At 34.6% G+C, this 15824-nt stretch overlaps 1 protein-coding gene and 1 long non-coding RNA gene across 2 annotated transcripts; one reads left to right on the top strand and one right to left on the bottom strand.

The window, feature by feature from the left end:
• Window positions 1-4494: 4494 nt before the first annotated feature.
• Window positions 4495-10849, top strand: LOC143553762 (uncharacterized). The gene is made up of 10 exons (XM_077043675.1): window positions 4495-4806; window positions 5541-5624; window positions 5801-6612; window positions 7252-7340; window positions 7407-7510; window positions 7579-7675; window positions 7776-7851; window positions 7936-8050; window positions 8694-9225; window positions 10263-10849. The coding sequence occupies exons 1-10, from the start codon at window positions 4524-4526 to the stop codon at window positions 10753-10755; spliced, it is 2685 nt and encodes an 894-aa protein (XP_076899790.1). The 5' UTR covers window positions 4495-4523; the 3' UTR covers window positions 10756-10849.
• Window positions 10850-14130: 3281 nt separating this feature from the next.
• On the bottom strand, window positions 14131-15779 carry LOC143553750 (uncharacterized). Its single transcript, XR_013138893.1, has 4 exons — window positions 15710-15779; window positions 14621-14725; window positions 14336-14535; window positions 14131-14227 (listed from the first exon to the last, which is right to left on the bottom strand). It is a non-coding gene; the product is annotated as an uncharacterized LOC143553750 (long non-coding RNA).
• Between the last annotated feature and the right edge of the window lie 45 nt (window positions 15780-15824).

Genomic DNA, 15824 nt, shown 5'->3' with positions numbered 1-15824 from the left:
ATAATCTGATCCGAATTCTTACTCGGATATTTGGATCGGATTTGGATTGTGATTTCAAAATATACGGATGGTTCGGATTATTCGGATATCCGAAGAATCCCAATAAATAACATGCTTTTAATTTGAAGTTTGGCTTTATTCGTGTACTGTTTAAATGTTAGAATTATGATGGATTATGGATTTAATTAGACTTTTGTTTATGTACGTTTTATTTTAATTTTCTGATTTTGAATTTTTATTTAATTAGAAGTTTGTTTGATTGTTTGTTATACGGTTTATTTTGGGTTATTTGGATTATCCGAATCCATTCGAAATGAATTCGGATCGGATAGGAACACCCCTAATTCGTATTGGACCGAATTTCGAATAGGGTTCTAAAAATTTCAAATCCGAACAATTCGAACTGAATAAACCGAATAATCTGTTATCCGGTGAATAAACCAAATAATCTGTTTTCCAGTCGATGAACACCCCTAATTTACAAACACAATGGCACTTATAATCTACAAGGTTTAAAATAGCTGTAAATTATTGAAGGACATAAAATCATTTTGAAATACTTTTTTAACACGAAAAATCGTTAAAACTTATTCGTGGATTTAAAAAAGTTGTGTAGAAATATGTTTTTTTTGATTGACATCGAGACAAATTGCAACATTAAAGAGAAAGATGAGAGAAAGGAAATAAGACACGTGTCAGAAATATTATTTGATTCTATTTAATTAAAAAATCTGGTTTTATGACTTTAGCAACTATCAAGATACAAGTTATAAATCATGATATGGCTATTAAAAAGCTCGAAGTTCGTGCTCGTGGCTTGTTTAATAAAAGCTCGAATAAAACTAGCTATAAACAATTGATTTGAAATATTCTGAGTTGATTTGGATCACTTTTGTAACCGAGCCAAAATCGACCTAGGCTCGGCTCGAGTCATGGCTTGGCTCGTTGGCTCGATCTTAAGCTCGTTTAACTTCAAAATCGAGCTAGAGCCTAGCTAAGTTGCCTCGTTTAATTTCGAGCCCGAGCTCGAAACAACCCTGGCTCGACTCGGACTCAACTCATGAACAACCTTAATGACTAGAATTTTATTCTTTTTATCGTAAAGATCCCAAAATGAATGCCTTTCTAGCACCACAAACATTGTTCTATTATTCTTATAGGTACCACCCTTGATATTTTGTGTCATATGGATGAAAAGAAAGATCCAATTCACTTGCAATAAATCCCTCAAGGTTGAAGTGAAAAAATAGAAATTGTTATGACAAAACAATAAATTACATATGATCAAACATGTCTTGTAGTAGTATAATAGAGCAATTGCCTACAAAAACAAGAAGATGGTATAAAATTTTAAGCACTTGTACGAGATGGATCGTAGAAACAATTGTGGCACATGACAGATTGACGGTTTAGTTGATATGCAATTACGTAAATTTGTTCTGTGAGCTTAGATAGGCATATTACATGTTTCATTTTGATGGTTCGATTTTTGAGGATTGCCAATAGCATACTAATAGCTCTGGCAATGATAGACTTGGATGATCAATGCCAATGTTTCTTTCATTAAAGGCACAAGAAAAATCAAGTATATAATCATAAACTTGGTGTATGTGTTTTATCACAAAATTAGTGGCGGATGTAGCTTAGAACTAGGGGTAGCATTCACTACCCCTCAACTTTTCGTCGGTAGTGTAAATTTTTATTTTTTGGGTCGGTTTTCGTATTTCGTTACCCATGAAAAAATATTACGTTGCCCCTATTTGTTTTAAGCACAACCAATTTAATAGTTCAAATCAAATAAAGCCTAAACTAAGTTTATAGCGCAAAGCAGATAAGAACCATTAACTTTTTCTTTCTTTTGTTTGAACGAGAAACATCAAACTAAACAGACTCAAACAGAAATAGGCTTAATAGAATCATCATTTTTTAAAAGTTCAAATCAAATAAAACCCAAACAAAGTTTATAGCCCAAAGCAAATTAAAACCATTAACCTTTTTTTTTCTTTTGTGTTGAACAAGAAACATCAAAAAGAGATATGTTCAATAGAATCATCATTTTGATGTTGAAGTTTCTAATACGGTTTTGGATATGCGAATTCAAGAACTTGGAAAAAATTCAGTAAAGCATCAACTAGTTTGTTAGAAAATATGTCTGGTTTAAATCTATGAGATTCGTTTTTCAAGTTTGAAATATCTAAGATAGCGGCATTTTCGGAGATGTATTCGAATGAATTTAGTAATGAAAAAAGATGGTGTATTTCATGCCCGTATCAACATTTATCACACTTTAAATGAAGATGATAAATTATAAAATTGGGTGTGTAATGGCAGAAACCGGACACCACTTTTCCTTTGGTTTATCGAATATTGAAGTTAGCGTTGGTTTTACCGATTGCAACCACAATAGTTGAAATATATTTTTCTAAATTGAAACTTATCAATACGGGTTTGTGCAAGCGAATACGTGATGAATATTTGAACAATACTTTAATTTGTGCTAAAGATAAATATTTGATAAAGTAAAAGAAAAATATGTAATGGCTCGATTTCAAACTTTTAAAAACCGAATAGGGGAAATTTGCACCTATGTGTTTATTTTATTTATTATCACGTTTCTACTTTTGTTTCGTTTACATTGTATGAAATACGGTAAAAAAAAATTGGACTTTACCCCTGAGATTTATGTCTATATCCACCACTGCACAAAATGTCAAATTAATATACATATTCTTCGTAGAAAGTTTCATAAACAACCTCCAACGTTAACCTAGTCACAAAAGTCACCTTCATGCATGTGAAATTACAACCCCCCCCCCCCCTCTTTGTGGGTTTAACTAATCCACTTTCAGGGTTGTCAAGTCACGATGCCTAGGACTAACAATTTCTAACACGGGCCTGCTAACACGACACCGATGTTAATATGTTTGGGTTTGAGCAGAACATGTTTCATGTCTTAAACAAGTCTACCTGTTTAAAAACATGTTAATATTTTTAATTTATAACTTTTATATTTTATAAAAAGCAAGTTATATATAAATGATAGAGCTATATGGGTTTTTGTTTCAAATATGTTAAGTACTAGCTTGAAACCCGTGTACTACACAGGTAATTGATGAATAAATAATATTTAATTATGAAGTAAAATACAAAAAAACAACACATTATCATGCATGTTAAGAGACAACCATTGTACCTTAGTGTTTAAAACAGTCAAGATATTAATTAATTCGATATTTGTATCCTTCAAATTAGTAGTTAATAGTTATTAATTAACAAATAAATGGCAATGAAGGATTTTATAGATTTAATTGGTTTTAAATTGTGAGGATTAATGTGGGAGTGACAAGTGGCAAAACATTGTATGTTTTTATTAGAGAGTATAGATTATTATATTGTGGTTATATTTATGTATTTTTTTTTAAATTTAGCAACTTTTGTTTCAACACGCATGCATTATTTATCATGTCTTTAAATAAACATATCTTTTCGTGTTAACTTGTTTCTAAACAAGTTCGTGTTTGAAAGAAAAATGACACAATTAGTTATCGTGTCGTATTTGTATCTAACACCAAAGATAATTAGCTTTATCTAGTCTCTATAATTAGCCTACTCGTCATAGCTATTTTAGGTAACCGGGACTTAGAGCATTCCCAGCAGTTCTCCTAAAATGACGTGAGAAGATTTTGCAAATTACAGGGTGTCGTTATGAGTGGTTTTATGAGCGCAAATTATAGGGTGTGGTTATGAGCATTCCCACCCTATAATCTGTACTCAGAGCATTCCCATTCAATTCTTCATATCTATCTCTATAATTACACTAAAAACACTATATCTCATTTTCAATTAAATAATACTTTTTTATACTTTTATCATTATCTTTTTTCTCTCATTCACTTACAGCTACTTTCAAACACATTAAAAAATTATAGAGATGAACAGTACACTTCTCCAAATTTAACCATGAACAGTAACATTTTATCTCTCCTCCTCTCACAACCATTTTTAACCATCTCTAAAAAATAGAGAATTCCCTCACATAATTTAGGGAATCTATTAGGAATGCTCTCACAATCACTCATAAACTCACCTATAATTTACAAAACTCTCTTACGTCATTTTAGAGGAGCTGCTGAGAATGCTCAAAATCCCGATTACCTAAAATAGTTATGACAATTAGGCTAATTATACAAACTAGATAAAATATGATTATCTTTGGTGTTAGACATGAATACGACACACTAACTAATTATGTCATTTTTTTTTCAAACATGAGCTTGGTTAAAAACAAGTAAACACGAAAAAATATGTTTAAAGACACAATAAACAAGGGATATTTATCGGAAAAAATTGCTAAGTTGAGTAGTAGGTGGAATAATAATAATAATAATAATAATAATAATAATAATAATAGTAGTGACCTTGTGGGTCTATCTTCTTCTCCGTGACTGTAACTAAACCACAACACACACACACAAAACCCTAAATCCCCAATTTCAATTCCAATTCAATTAAATACACACACCATGAGTGCTTTGATTACTACCAGGTCTCCAACCTCATACCAGCTCCGATTATCCGCCTTCATTTGCCGAAAATACCCCTCGCCTTCGGTCTATTTACGGATGCATGTGCACAAGCTGGAGTATCAAATTCGTTGTGTTTCAGGTTCTGTAGATAATGTGAGTGTGAGTAGACGGTTCAGGAGTAATGGTTGTTCCGTTAAGGCGTTTTCGGGATGGTCCGGTGAAGGTGATAATGTTTCCGAGGGTTCGGATGAGTCGCCGAAGAAGAATGGATGGTCTGGAGGTTAGAGATGATGTCTATTATTATTATTATTACTATTATTATTATTTGTGTTGAATTCTTTTATTGATTTGATTATATTAAGCATAATACTTCATATTTTGTAGAATTTGAATGCTTTGTATGTTGAGGCTGCAATGAAGTTATAATTATGATGATTAGAAAGCTAAATTATTCTATATTCGTGATTTCGTGTAGAGGTGCAAATCATAACCAGCTAACCAAACCGAACTGTAGTCGTAACCGAAGCCGGCTACTAACCGAGGAACCAGTTAGGGATTTTTGCATCGAAACCGGTTAACCGAACATAGGTTTATTTAGTTAGTGTTAAAAAGGTTGATTGTCATAGATTATTATTGGTTAACTGGTTAATAACCAAACGGAAACGGATACTTAGGTTCGGGATTTTCCACTCGAAAACCTGTTAGGAAACGTAACCAGTTTTAGCGCTTGACCAATATGGTATTTGCACCTCTATATTCCAGTATGCACTTTTGTTTTAGTGTTGTTTATATGAGGATTAATTAAGTTCAAAGCTTGAAATTGTATCTTATTTTGTGACACAAATTACGTTTTTAGTTTAAAGTTTCTCACCCAAATTGAATTTGTAACGACATCCAACAGGGAAAGCTACTAAATTTTGATTTTAGTGATCAAATGCAACCTTTTTGTATGATCATTTGCTGCTGAAGATGGTATTCTTGTTCATTAATAATGCTTTTGTAGCTTACTTTCAGGCATTGTGGGAGCTGCAGTAGCAGGAGTTGTTCTTGTTGGTGGACTCACATTTGCAACTATATCTATAAATAGACGTTCATCTGGTAAAAACATTTGAAGACCCCTTAACTTAAAAAACAAAAGAAGTTAAGATTTTATATTTTCACGCGTCACAAAGTTTAAGCTTTTTTGTAATATATATTTTCTGTAATTAAGGATTTAAGCTTTTTTATATTCACAAGTCAAGTTTTATAACAGTCTAAATTAAAATGATTTTTAGGGCCGAAAAAAAACATGGAAACTTTGACAACACAACAAGAAGAGTCATTGACTTCTGTTGACCAGACCGATAATGTTGAAGACAAAGGAGCCGAGACAAAAACTGATAACTATATTCCTGATGAAAAGGAAAATGAAACTGCAGCTGATAATGATAATGTTAAAGATGAAGACCAAAGTACCAACATAGACGACGGGGACGTGATTAACAATGTTTCCGTCCAAGAAGAGTTACAGGAAGAGTTACCTGAGTTACACAAACCCAATGTTGATGATGAATTGGTTGAGAATGTAGATAACAATCTTGTTACTGAGAATATTGAACAAAGCAATAATAATCTAGAAGATGAGACGACAGATGTGAAGGTTACAGATTCCTCGGTCACAGATGAAAACTTGATAAAACCTGATACGGATTCTGACAAGGCAGATACTGTGATAAACGGTTCAGATCAGTCCAGCTCAGCAGCACCCGTGATTTCCGTTCTTGGCACACAAAGTGAGGAGGTAACTGTGATCCTGGAGCCAATTAGCTCAAAAGTTGAAGACTTTGACAATAAAGAAACACAAGTGTTTACAGGGGAGTCGTTACCTTACACATTTGAAAGTGAAAAAAATGATATTAGTTTTGATAATAATATTAAAGGAACAATTTTTGAGTCGGTGGATCTTGGAAAGATATCTTCTTCTGCAAGCATTCCAGCTCCATCTGTACTTTCGCCAGCTCTGCAAGTGGGCCCCGGGAAAGTGTTGGTTCCTGCAGTTGTTGATCAAGTTCAGGGGCAGGCATTGGCAGCTTTGCAAGTATTAAAGGTTTGTTTGGCATATTATATTTTGGTGAAAGTCACACATTTTGGTACTAAGCTCTAAAAATTGCAAATTTGAGTTTTGTGGTTCTGATTTTGTAACCAACTTGGGGTTTCAGAATTCAGACTAACTTCTGTTAGTTTTTCTGTTAAATTTGGGTAAATTGACCAAAAGACCCCTTGGCTTAAAAAAAACCAATAACTAAATAACAAAAGGGACTGATTATGTAAAATCCATAAAAGAATAATATACATCATCATCATTATCGTACTCAGTATATCCCACCAATAGCAAAGCTATGGTAGGGTCTGAGGAGGGTAAGATGTAGACCACCTTACCTCTACTCCGTAGGAATAGAGAGGCTGCTTCCGGTGCCCCGAACGGGTATTTTTTGTTCTTTAATGTTCATGGGTATCTTGGCTGTCTTATTTAGACTTTAACAGAAAAGGTGTTAATACCCCCCCAAACTTGTTACAGAATTAAAACCACGAATCCCGAACATGCAACTTTTCAATGTTAGTACCCAACTGGTTACTTTGCTCAAACCATCACAGGGACTATCTATGTAATTGACTCTTATTTTAATAAAAATATTCAAGTATGGAAGTATTTAATAATAATATAATCAAGTATGGTTGATGTTAGGTTATTGAAGGTGATGTTCAACCCGGTGATTTATGTACTCTCCGTGAATATGCTCGATGGTTGGTTTCTGCCAGCAGTGCTCTTTCTAGGTAAATTTTATTTCATTATTTGATTGTATAAATATGCATTAAAGCTAATATTTTTAATATGTATAGAAATAGTCTGTCTAAAGTGTACCCTGCAATGTATATTGAGAATGTTACTGAACTTGCATTTGATGATATTACACCTGAGGATCCTGATTTCTCTTCCATTCAAGGTAAATACAATAGTTATAGAGTTGTATCATTGTATGATATTAAATTAATGAAATATTTGGATATTTAGGCTTGGCGGAAGCAGGACTCATTGCCAGTAAGCTCTCTCAACGGGACATGAATATTTCAAATCAAGATGATAGCTCTCTGCATTTTTGTCCTGAAAGGTACATACTTTCATAATTTCACAATTATATTACCATGTTTCATTTCTTGGGCCCTTTTCTTAAACTTAAATGTTTATTTTTTAACAAATTTCTTCTGCAGCCCTTTGTCTCGTCAGGATCTTGTGAGCTGGAAAATGTCCTTGGAAAAAAGACTGCTTCCTGTAGCTGACAGAACGGTGATATGACTTTGAAAATGAATTAAGTTTGCCTTTCCTTTATATTATAAACTTTTTAGGCTAAAAATATATAGCAACACACAGATTCTTCAGCAACTTTCTGGTTTCATAGACATTGACAAGATCAATCCAGACGCTTGGCCCGCAGTCATTGCAGATTTATCAGCAGGAGAAAATGGAATAGTAAGCCTTGCTTTTGGTGAGTTTTCGTTTCGGCCTCTTTACTTATAAGTTACCTATGACAAGGTCCAACTGGTTGTGTTTTATCTCAACTACATTTTGTGCGCACTACTTCCAATCTTCTACATTTAATGATTTGGATTACTATTGTAGTAAACTAGTAGTATTGTTTTGTCAACAAGTCAATTATTTATTAAAGAAAGTTATGGTTTTAGTTCCTGTGGTTTGACCAAAACAACCTTTTTAGCCCATTAATATCACTTTGGCATTTTCAGTTGCCATGGTTTCATTTTCTTCTCAACTCTACATGTCTAGCTCTGTTAAATTGAAGGACACTTTAGTCTATTTACACATAGGGACTAGTTATATAACTTACTAAATAATATAATAGTCGGAGGACTATTTGTGCAATTTACTCAAAATAATAAAAAATTAACAAATAGTCTTAATTAAGAAGAAAATGTAGCCCTGAAACTAATAGAGTAAACAGGTTATTTGGGCCAAATCACAGTGACTAGTATCGTAATTAACTCTTATAAAAGTTAGAAATGAACAAAAATTCTTTGCGTGTCAATCCAACTTTGCCCGTTTGGATTTACTGAATGACCATAATCAACAGTACCTGTGACCCAACCCGCCTGACTCATCTTGTAATTCCATAGGTTACACGAGGCTATTCCAGCCCGATAAGCCCGTGACAAAGGCCCAAGCTGCAATTGCTCTTGCAACAGGCGAGTCCTCTGATATAGTCAGTGAAGAACTTGCACGCATTGAAGCCGAATCAATGGCTGAAAAGGCTGTTGCTGCACATACTGCTCTTGTTGACCAAGTCCAAAAGGACATCAACGCATATTACGAAAACGACCTTTTACTAGAACGCGAAAAAATAACCGCTTTAGAAAAGTTAACGGAAGAAACAAGACAAGAGCTGGAGCGGTTAAAAGCCGAACAAGAGGAACAAAACGTTAAAATAATGAAAGAGCGAGCGGCAGTTGATTCACAAATGGAAATGCTTTCAAAGTTGAGGCGAGAAACCGAAGAAGAATTGCAGGGAATTTTGAGTAATAAAGTTGAAATACAATATGAAAAAGAAAGAATAAATAAACTTAGGGCAGATGCAGAATTTGAAAATCAGGAGATTGTTCGGTTACAATATGAGTTAGAAGTTGAGAGGAAAGCTCTAGCAATGGCCAGGTATGCTCCATTCGATTATCCACAAAAATAAAATTTTTTCAATCATATTTGTCACACTAGTCAAATAAAAATATCAGAATTTTTAGGCAAAAATGTACATGGTGGCACCTGCAAAACAAAAAATAAATAATGACTTGTTACCCATAGATTGTATGAGCGTATAATTTTTTTTGTATTTGTGAGTGTCAATTTAACAAAATTTTACAAGTTAAGAGTTAACAAGTCATTATTAATATATATATATATATATATATATATATATATATATGGGTTAGTTTCATTTGAGAACTCAAAAAAAGTTAAGAACTTTTAGGAACTCTTAAAAACCAAATATTTTTTTAACTTTTTTTTATATATTAACATTATTTGAGACTTGCTTTATCATATTTATAAAAAAAAATTTGATTATATATATAAATCACAAGTTACACATGTGTAAAATTTAAGTGATAAAAATTTACATATGTGTAAAAAAAACATAGATATGCGTAAAAAAACTAATTTTCATAATTGTAATCGTAAATATAGATGTCAAAAGTGATAAAACTACACTTAAATAACATTAACATACAAAATTTTTTATAAAAAACGTTAGTTATTAAGAGTTCCTTCAAGTTCTTAAATAATTTAAGAGTTCTCAAATTATACTAATCCTATATTATATATATATATATATTCAAATGCAATGTAGACAAGTTTAGGAACTTTAATGTAACAAAATTAGTTTGAGGGATTTTTGTGAAAGTAAGAAAGTATAATGGTATTTGCTATTAAACCTAAATTAATGTGCATGGAGAAATAGGTTAAAAAGGAAACAGGTTGAAAGTCACTCAAAGTGTATTTTTTTATGATAAAACCTCTTGAATTGTTTTTAATAAAAAAAATTATTTGTAGAAAATTTACACGTTTAGGTACGTATTAGAATTTTTCAACAAAAAATGCACGATTTCCCTAGAAAAATTTTGACTCAAAATTCGATTGACCTGATTGATCTGTTATTTGATAAATGACATAATGTTTCTTGACATTTTATAAAGATCATGGGCCGAAGATGAGGTGAAAAGAGCAAGAGAACAAGCAAAAGTTCTAGAAGATGCTAGAAGCCAGTGGGAGAGTAAGGGCATTAAGGTAATAGTCGACAAAGATCTTCAAGATGAGTCAATGACAGAATCTACATGGGTCAATGCTCAGAAGAACTTTTCAGTTGAAGAAACCGAGACCCGAGCCGAAACCCTTGTTGACCAACTAAAGTCAATGGCAGCCAATGTCACCGGAAAATCCAAAGAGATTATAAATATGGTGATAGAAAAGGTATTATTTTTTATATCTCAATTGAAAGAACTGGTTTCAAAGACTGTGAACCATGCGGGTTCGGTCAAAGATGGCGTTGTGGTGAAAGTCAACGGGTCAATGCAAGATTTGCAGCAGAGTACCGGCAGCTTGAGTTTGGCAGTTAAAGATGGTGTGAAGCGAGTTGTCGGTGATTGTAGGGAAGGCGTTGAGAAACTGTCTCAGAAGTTTAAGACATGAGGGGGGTTGTTTTTTTTTTCTTTGTAATTTTGTATACTCTGCTTTAGACTCGCCCGTTTTTGAGCTTGAATAATACTAATAATGGGTTTGGAGATGGTTGAAAATTGTATTATTGAGTACTAGCTGTTGGTACAAAATTGTTGAAATAAACTACAGCATTAAGAGTTGAAGCTAACACTTCATTTATAGTGAAGAATCTTATTCCTGTGTCATGTTGAGAAAAATGTTTTGTTTGAAACTTTGAATGGATGAGTTTATATTTTTATTTAAATGGTCAAATCTTAGTATCAGGAACTTCTACTTTTTCATGAGAGACTCCAAAACATGACATGAAAGTATATTACCTTTGAAATAGATGGGAAGTTTACTCGGGTTATCAGGAAATAAATAAAAGAATAGGAGTTGGTATGGGTCGGGCTAGTGTCGGGTAATGGAAGTGGGTTATGGACTTGGGTTAATTGAGATAGGTTAAATGAGAATGGGATTTCAGGGATATAAATACCCCCAAAATCCCAAAATATCTCATTTCTCACCAAACTCCCTAACACACACTCCTTACACCCTCAAAACACACACATTCTAACCGATCTAGATTCGAAGCCGAGACCCGAGATTTGTTGATAGATCTGAGTTGGTAAGGTAAGAACTAATCTAACAAAGCTATTATTACTGAAAATGGTTAGGATTGGATGGGTTAACCGGACCCGAAACCCAACTGCCCAAATCGGACCCCTAAAACGTCGATTTTAGGCCGATTTGATGGTTGGGGTTTGTAGGCGCCGATCATACGGTTCCGTGGGTACCAAAATCGAGTTATTTGGCTAAGAAACGAAGGAGTTATGGGCAAACAGATCTGCAGCGCGACAACTTCGCCTGCAAGATTAAGTTCGCCTGATGAACTTCGCCTTCAAGCGTAACTTCGCCTTCAAGCGTAACTTCGCCTAAGGATAACTTCGCCTACGGTCAAGTTCGCCTAAGGATAACTTCGCCTGAAGCCAAGTTCGCCTAAGGTTTAACTTCGCCTGAAGCCAAGTTCGCCTAAGGTTTAACTTCGCCTGAAGCCAAGTTCGCCTAAGGTTTAACTTCGCCTGAAGCCAAGTTCGCCTAAGGTTTAACTTCGCCTGAAGCCAAGTTCGCCTAAGGTTTAACTTCGCCTGAGGTGAGGTTCGTTTAGAAAATAAATTAAAAACCTAATGGAGAATGTGTTAAGGCAGTTATCGAAAATAAAATTTTTCCAATCTGACCTGGCAGCTTAACCCCAGCCAGGGGCTCTGCCCCTTGGACCCCGCTAGGGGCTGCCGCCCCTAGAACCCCGCTACCAGGGGCGCTGCCCCCGGACCCCCGTTCGTTGTGGGTCATATAAAGATAGAAACGCAACATAAGTAGTAGTAGCTAATTGATGCGTGTAAATATTATACAGTTAGCCGTGCACAGCTCAAGAGGGGAATAACTATTAACGGAGAGCGTAACAGTATTCAGGTGAGTTTCTAGCCCCATTTATGTGTTATGTTTTCGGGGCTGTGTGCATACTCGATGTGTTGTTAATACATTTATCCTAAGTGATAAGTGTATGCCATATGTGATATATGTGATGGATATGAATGGTTGCTTGTCGGTACGCGAACGATCTTCGGATATTGCGCGTACTGTCAGGTCAAAAAATAAAGGTACGAATATTATACATCGAAGATGTATGAACATTACAAATGAATGCTTGTCGGGGCGTGAACGATCTTCGGATATTGCACGTACCGACAAGAGGTATGGTTGTTAAATGAATGATGTAAAGAACGCCTAGGGTGTTCTTATGCTATGATGTAATTATTGTATATGTGAAGTAGGTGTATACAGGTACACGAATGGTATGTGAGTTCTACGTTCGACATAGTAAGTTAGGATGGCAAATCCCTCTAGCTTTTGTCGGACATAGACTCGGCTGGTGATGGCGTAGTTAAGGACTGCGGGCCTTATACGTAAAGTAGATGATAGATGTAAACGTAGTTAAGGACTGCGGGCCTTATACGTAAAGTAGATGATAGATGTAAACGTAGATAGGGACGGTGGGCCTTATACGTGTTACAGATAATAGACGACAACGTAGTTAAGGACTGCGGACCTTATACGTATTATAGATAGGCATCAGCATAGGAAAGGACTGTGGACCTTATACGTGCTGTAGTTGTATTGTGGTAGCATAGGGGAGGACCGCGGACCTCGTACGTGCTATGGTTTAGGTTGCAACATAGGGAAGGACTGTGGACCTTGTACGTGTTGTGGATGTAGGATGGTATAGGGAAGGACTGCGGACCTTGCACGTACCATAAAGGGTGAACATAGGTAAGGACTGCGGACCTTTGTACGTGTTCACGACCTTGAGTACAGGTATAGACGGTGAACTATGAACGTACTCTCGGTAGACTGAGGTTAGTGATTGTAGATATGTATGTATGTATGGTAGCAAGTATGTAAGTAGAACAGAAGGGTAACTAGTGAAGTATGGATATGTATCTACGGATATGTATGTATGTGTATGTATTGTATGGCGTTCGATTAACTAGAACTCACTCAGCGTAGCTGACTTTTAGTATGCACGCAGGTGAGCTGATTACAGAGTTAGCATGAGGATGACACACGGCATGGATTGAACGGCTGGCATCTGAAGAAAGAAGTAAAGATGTTTTAAATATAAAGTTTTGTGTTATGGTATCAAAGAAAAGGTTTAACGTTTTGTAACAAATGATTGATGTTTTATATTCCGCGAAAAGTTTTAATAAACTCTGATTTGAAGAACTGTGTTTATGAGTAAATCCGACGCTAAAGTAGGGCTACCGGGTTCGGGGCCTTACAAGTTGCTCCTCGGGTTTTGGATGCTAGCATCATCCTTCAAGTAAATAGGTCATGTTCGAGTTGATTTATTTAACATGATTCTTCAGGTACCTCTTTAGTACAATGAGACTCAAACCGTCAAACCTTATACGAAAATCAATTTAGAGAGTTTTTAGTGTATAAATCTGTGTTTCTAATATGAAATGGTAGCTCAGTTGGTTAAGAGGACGTAAGACTTGGAACAATAATAAATAGTCTTACTATTTCTATAAATAGTCTTTACTATTTCTTGATTCGTTTCGTTATATTTAAATAGTTAAACATATGTTAAACCATTTTGTTAACACTTCTGAAAATCAAAACTAGCAAGCAAATACCTGACATCTACAAGCCATATTCCATATTGTTATTACAATTTGCAAACACGAATAAAGTATAAACAACGCAAAATAGATCAAACGCACGTTGCATGAACCGATAATCAACAACGCAAAATTCATATAAAAAAGATAACTTGTTTCAAAAGAAATACATGAATCCCAAATACAACTAGCTTAACTTCAATCCATGATAAAAGGAGTTCTACAAATGTCACCAAAATTTAAAAAAACACAGGCCTCACTTCTTTTCTGCACCTCCACCAGACCTATAAATCATTTCACAAAAGTTAAAAACAAATTATAGTTTAATAATATATATCCAACTAAAGAAAAACTATGTTCAAAACAATGTACACAATATAAAGAAAACGCACCTCATCTTGCGAAGAACACTCGACATCTCCTCTCTCTTCTTCTTTGCCCTCTTGTGTGTACCCAACTTTCGCTTAGCAACCTTCAACGCATGTTTGTCCTTTCCAACTTTCAACAGCTCGGTAATCCTCTTCTCGTATGGTGCGAATCCAGCTACTTCCCGGATCAAATTCCGCACGAAATGAACCCTTTTGCTTGTTTTCTATCAAAAGCAACAATCTTTATGTCTTCATTCATGTCACTTAAATCATTAAATTAATAGAAAGCACCAATAATATAGAACTTACGCCCTTTCTTTCTGATGGACGAGGTGCCAACTCCTTCTTGGTCACGACATGGCCCTTGTTTAATCAAACAAAAAGGCCTGTGTTAGGCTGCTTGGGTGCCATCACCTGCAACACATACAGCATTATGTTTGTGAGTTTCTAAACCATACATTAGTTATACATATATATATACAAAGTTTAAGCAATTTGATTTATCCGCTTGGTCTAGAACTTGCACAAAAGAAGAATGAGTCACTCACATACTACACATCTAAGATACACAAATGCTTTCGGTAAAAAAAAACCTTATAGTTGAAAACGAGTAGTTTCAATCATAGTTATCAAAAGCCCTCGCTTCTTACGCCTAGTCCCATTTTTCAGGCGATGCTCAATAAATGCGCTTCTAGTTCCTAGGTAAGCGCTTCGGCATTGTCTAGGCTAGAAACATGAGAAGAAAAGCCGAGCAAATGAAACGCAAGGAGTGCTATTGAAACCTAGATCTAGGAATAGTCAAAGGAATTACATTCAACATTTCATTCTTCAAGTTTTGAAATTACATTTGAATCTTGACTATTTTAGAACTTTTGGTACTAAAAAAAATGATAAAACGGTATATAACAGCTTTTATTTAAAGAATAATATTATTTTCATTAACATAATATATTTTAAATCTTTTTATTTAGGTGCCCTTTTTTTCCTCAGGCCCTTTTCAGTGCGCCTATCGCATTTAATAACTATGGTTTCAATAACAGTTCAGACAATTACACTATAGCAAGTATCAGTGTTTACATAAATTTTATGCAAAAGAGAGTAATTTTAATGTTTATACCCAATTACTTAACTCTTTTAAGCTCATTTCCATTAAAAAAAATGAATAAATTTACACAACCAAAATCATAACCAAGTAAAAAATGAATCGTTTAAACCCAACAAAAAAAACCCTTCCACTTAAGGCCCAGAATCAACTCGTTTTGACTTATAAAAACTCTAAATTAGAGCATTTTATATATAATATGCATATGCATATGCATATGAATATACAAAAGGCATTAAATGTACAAAGCATCTGAAACCAAAATACACAAGCTAAAATTTGCGAATCAAAATTACCTTGGTGCAAATCTGGATCGGCGGACGTGAAGAAGACAAGACAATTAGGGTTTAGGTTTGGGCTCTCTTTCTTTTATACTGAGGATCAGTTAGTTATTCATAATTGGGTTTTCAA

This window comes from Bidens hawaiensis, unplaced genomic scaffold (assembly GCF_021521415.1).
Source record: "Bidens hawaiensis isolate Kalapana, Puna unplaced genomic scaffold, B.hawaiensis_p1.1 tig00017357_1, whole genome shotgun sequence".
Lineage (NCBI taxonomy): Eukaryota > Viridiplantae > Streptophyta > Magnoliopsida > Asterales > Asteraceae > Bidens > Bidens hawaiensis.
Note: the sequence above shows the minus strand (reverse complement) of the source record. Positions and strands in the feature narration are given on the sequence as shown.

Bases quoted from the DNA above. Each gene is read 5' to 3' on its own strand.
- LOC143553762 (XM_077043675.1), top strand. From the start codon at position 4,524: ATGAGTGCTTTGATTACTACCAGGTCTCCAACCTCATACCAGCTCCGA. The intron at 5,625-5,800 runs GTAAAAACATTT...AATGATTTTTAG, and splicing joins TATAAATAGACGTTCATCTG to GGCCGAAAAAAAACATGGAA. The intron at 7,852-7,935 runs GTGATATGACTT...AGCAACACACAG, and splicing joins TTCCTGTAGCTGACAGAACG to ATTCTTCAGCAACTTTCTGG.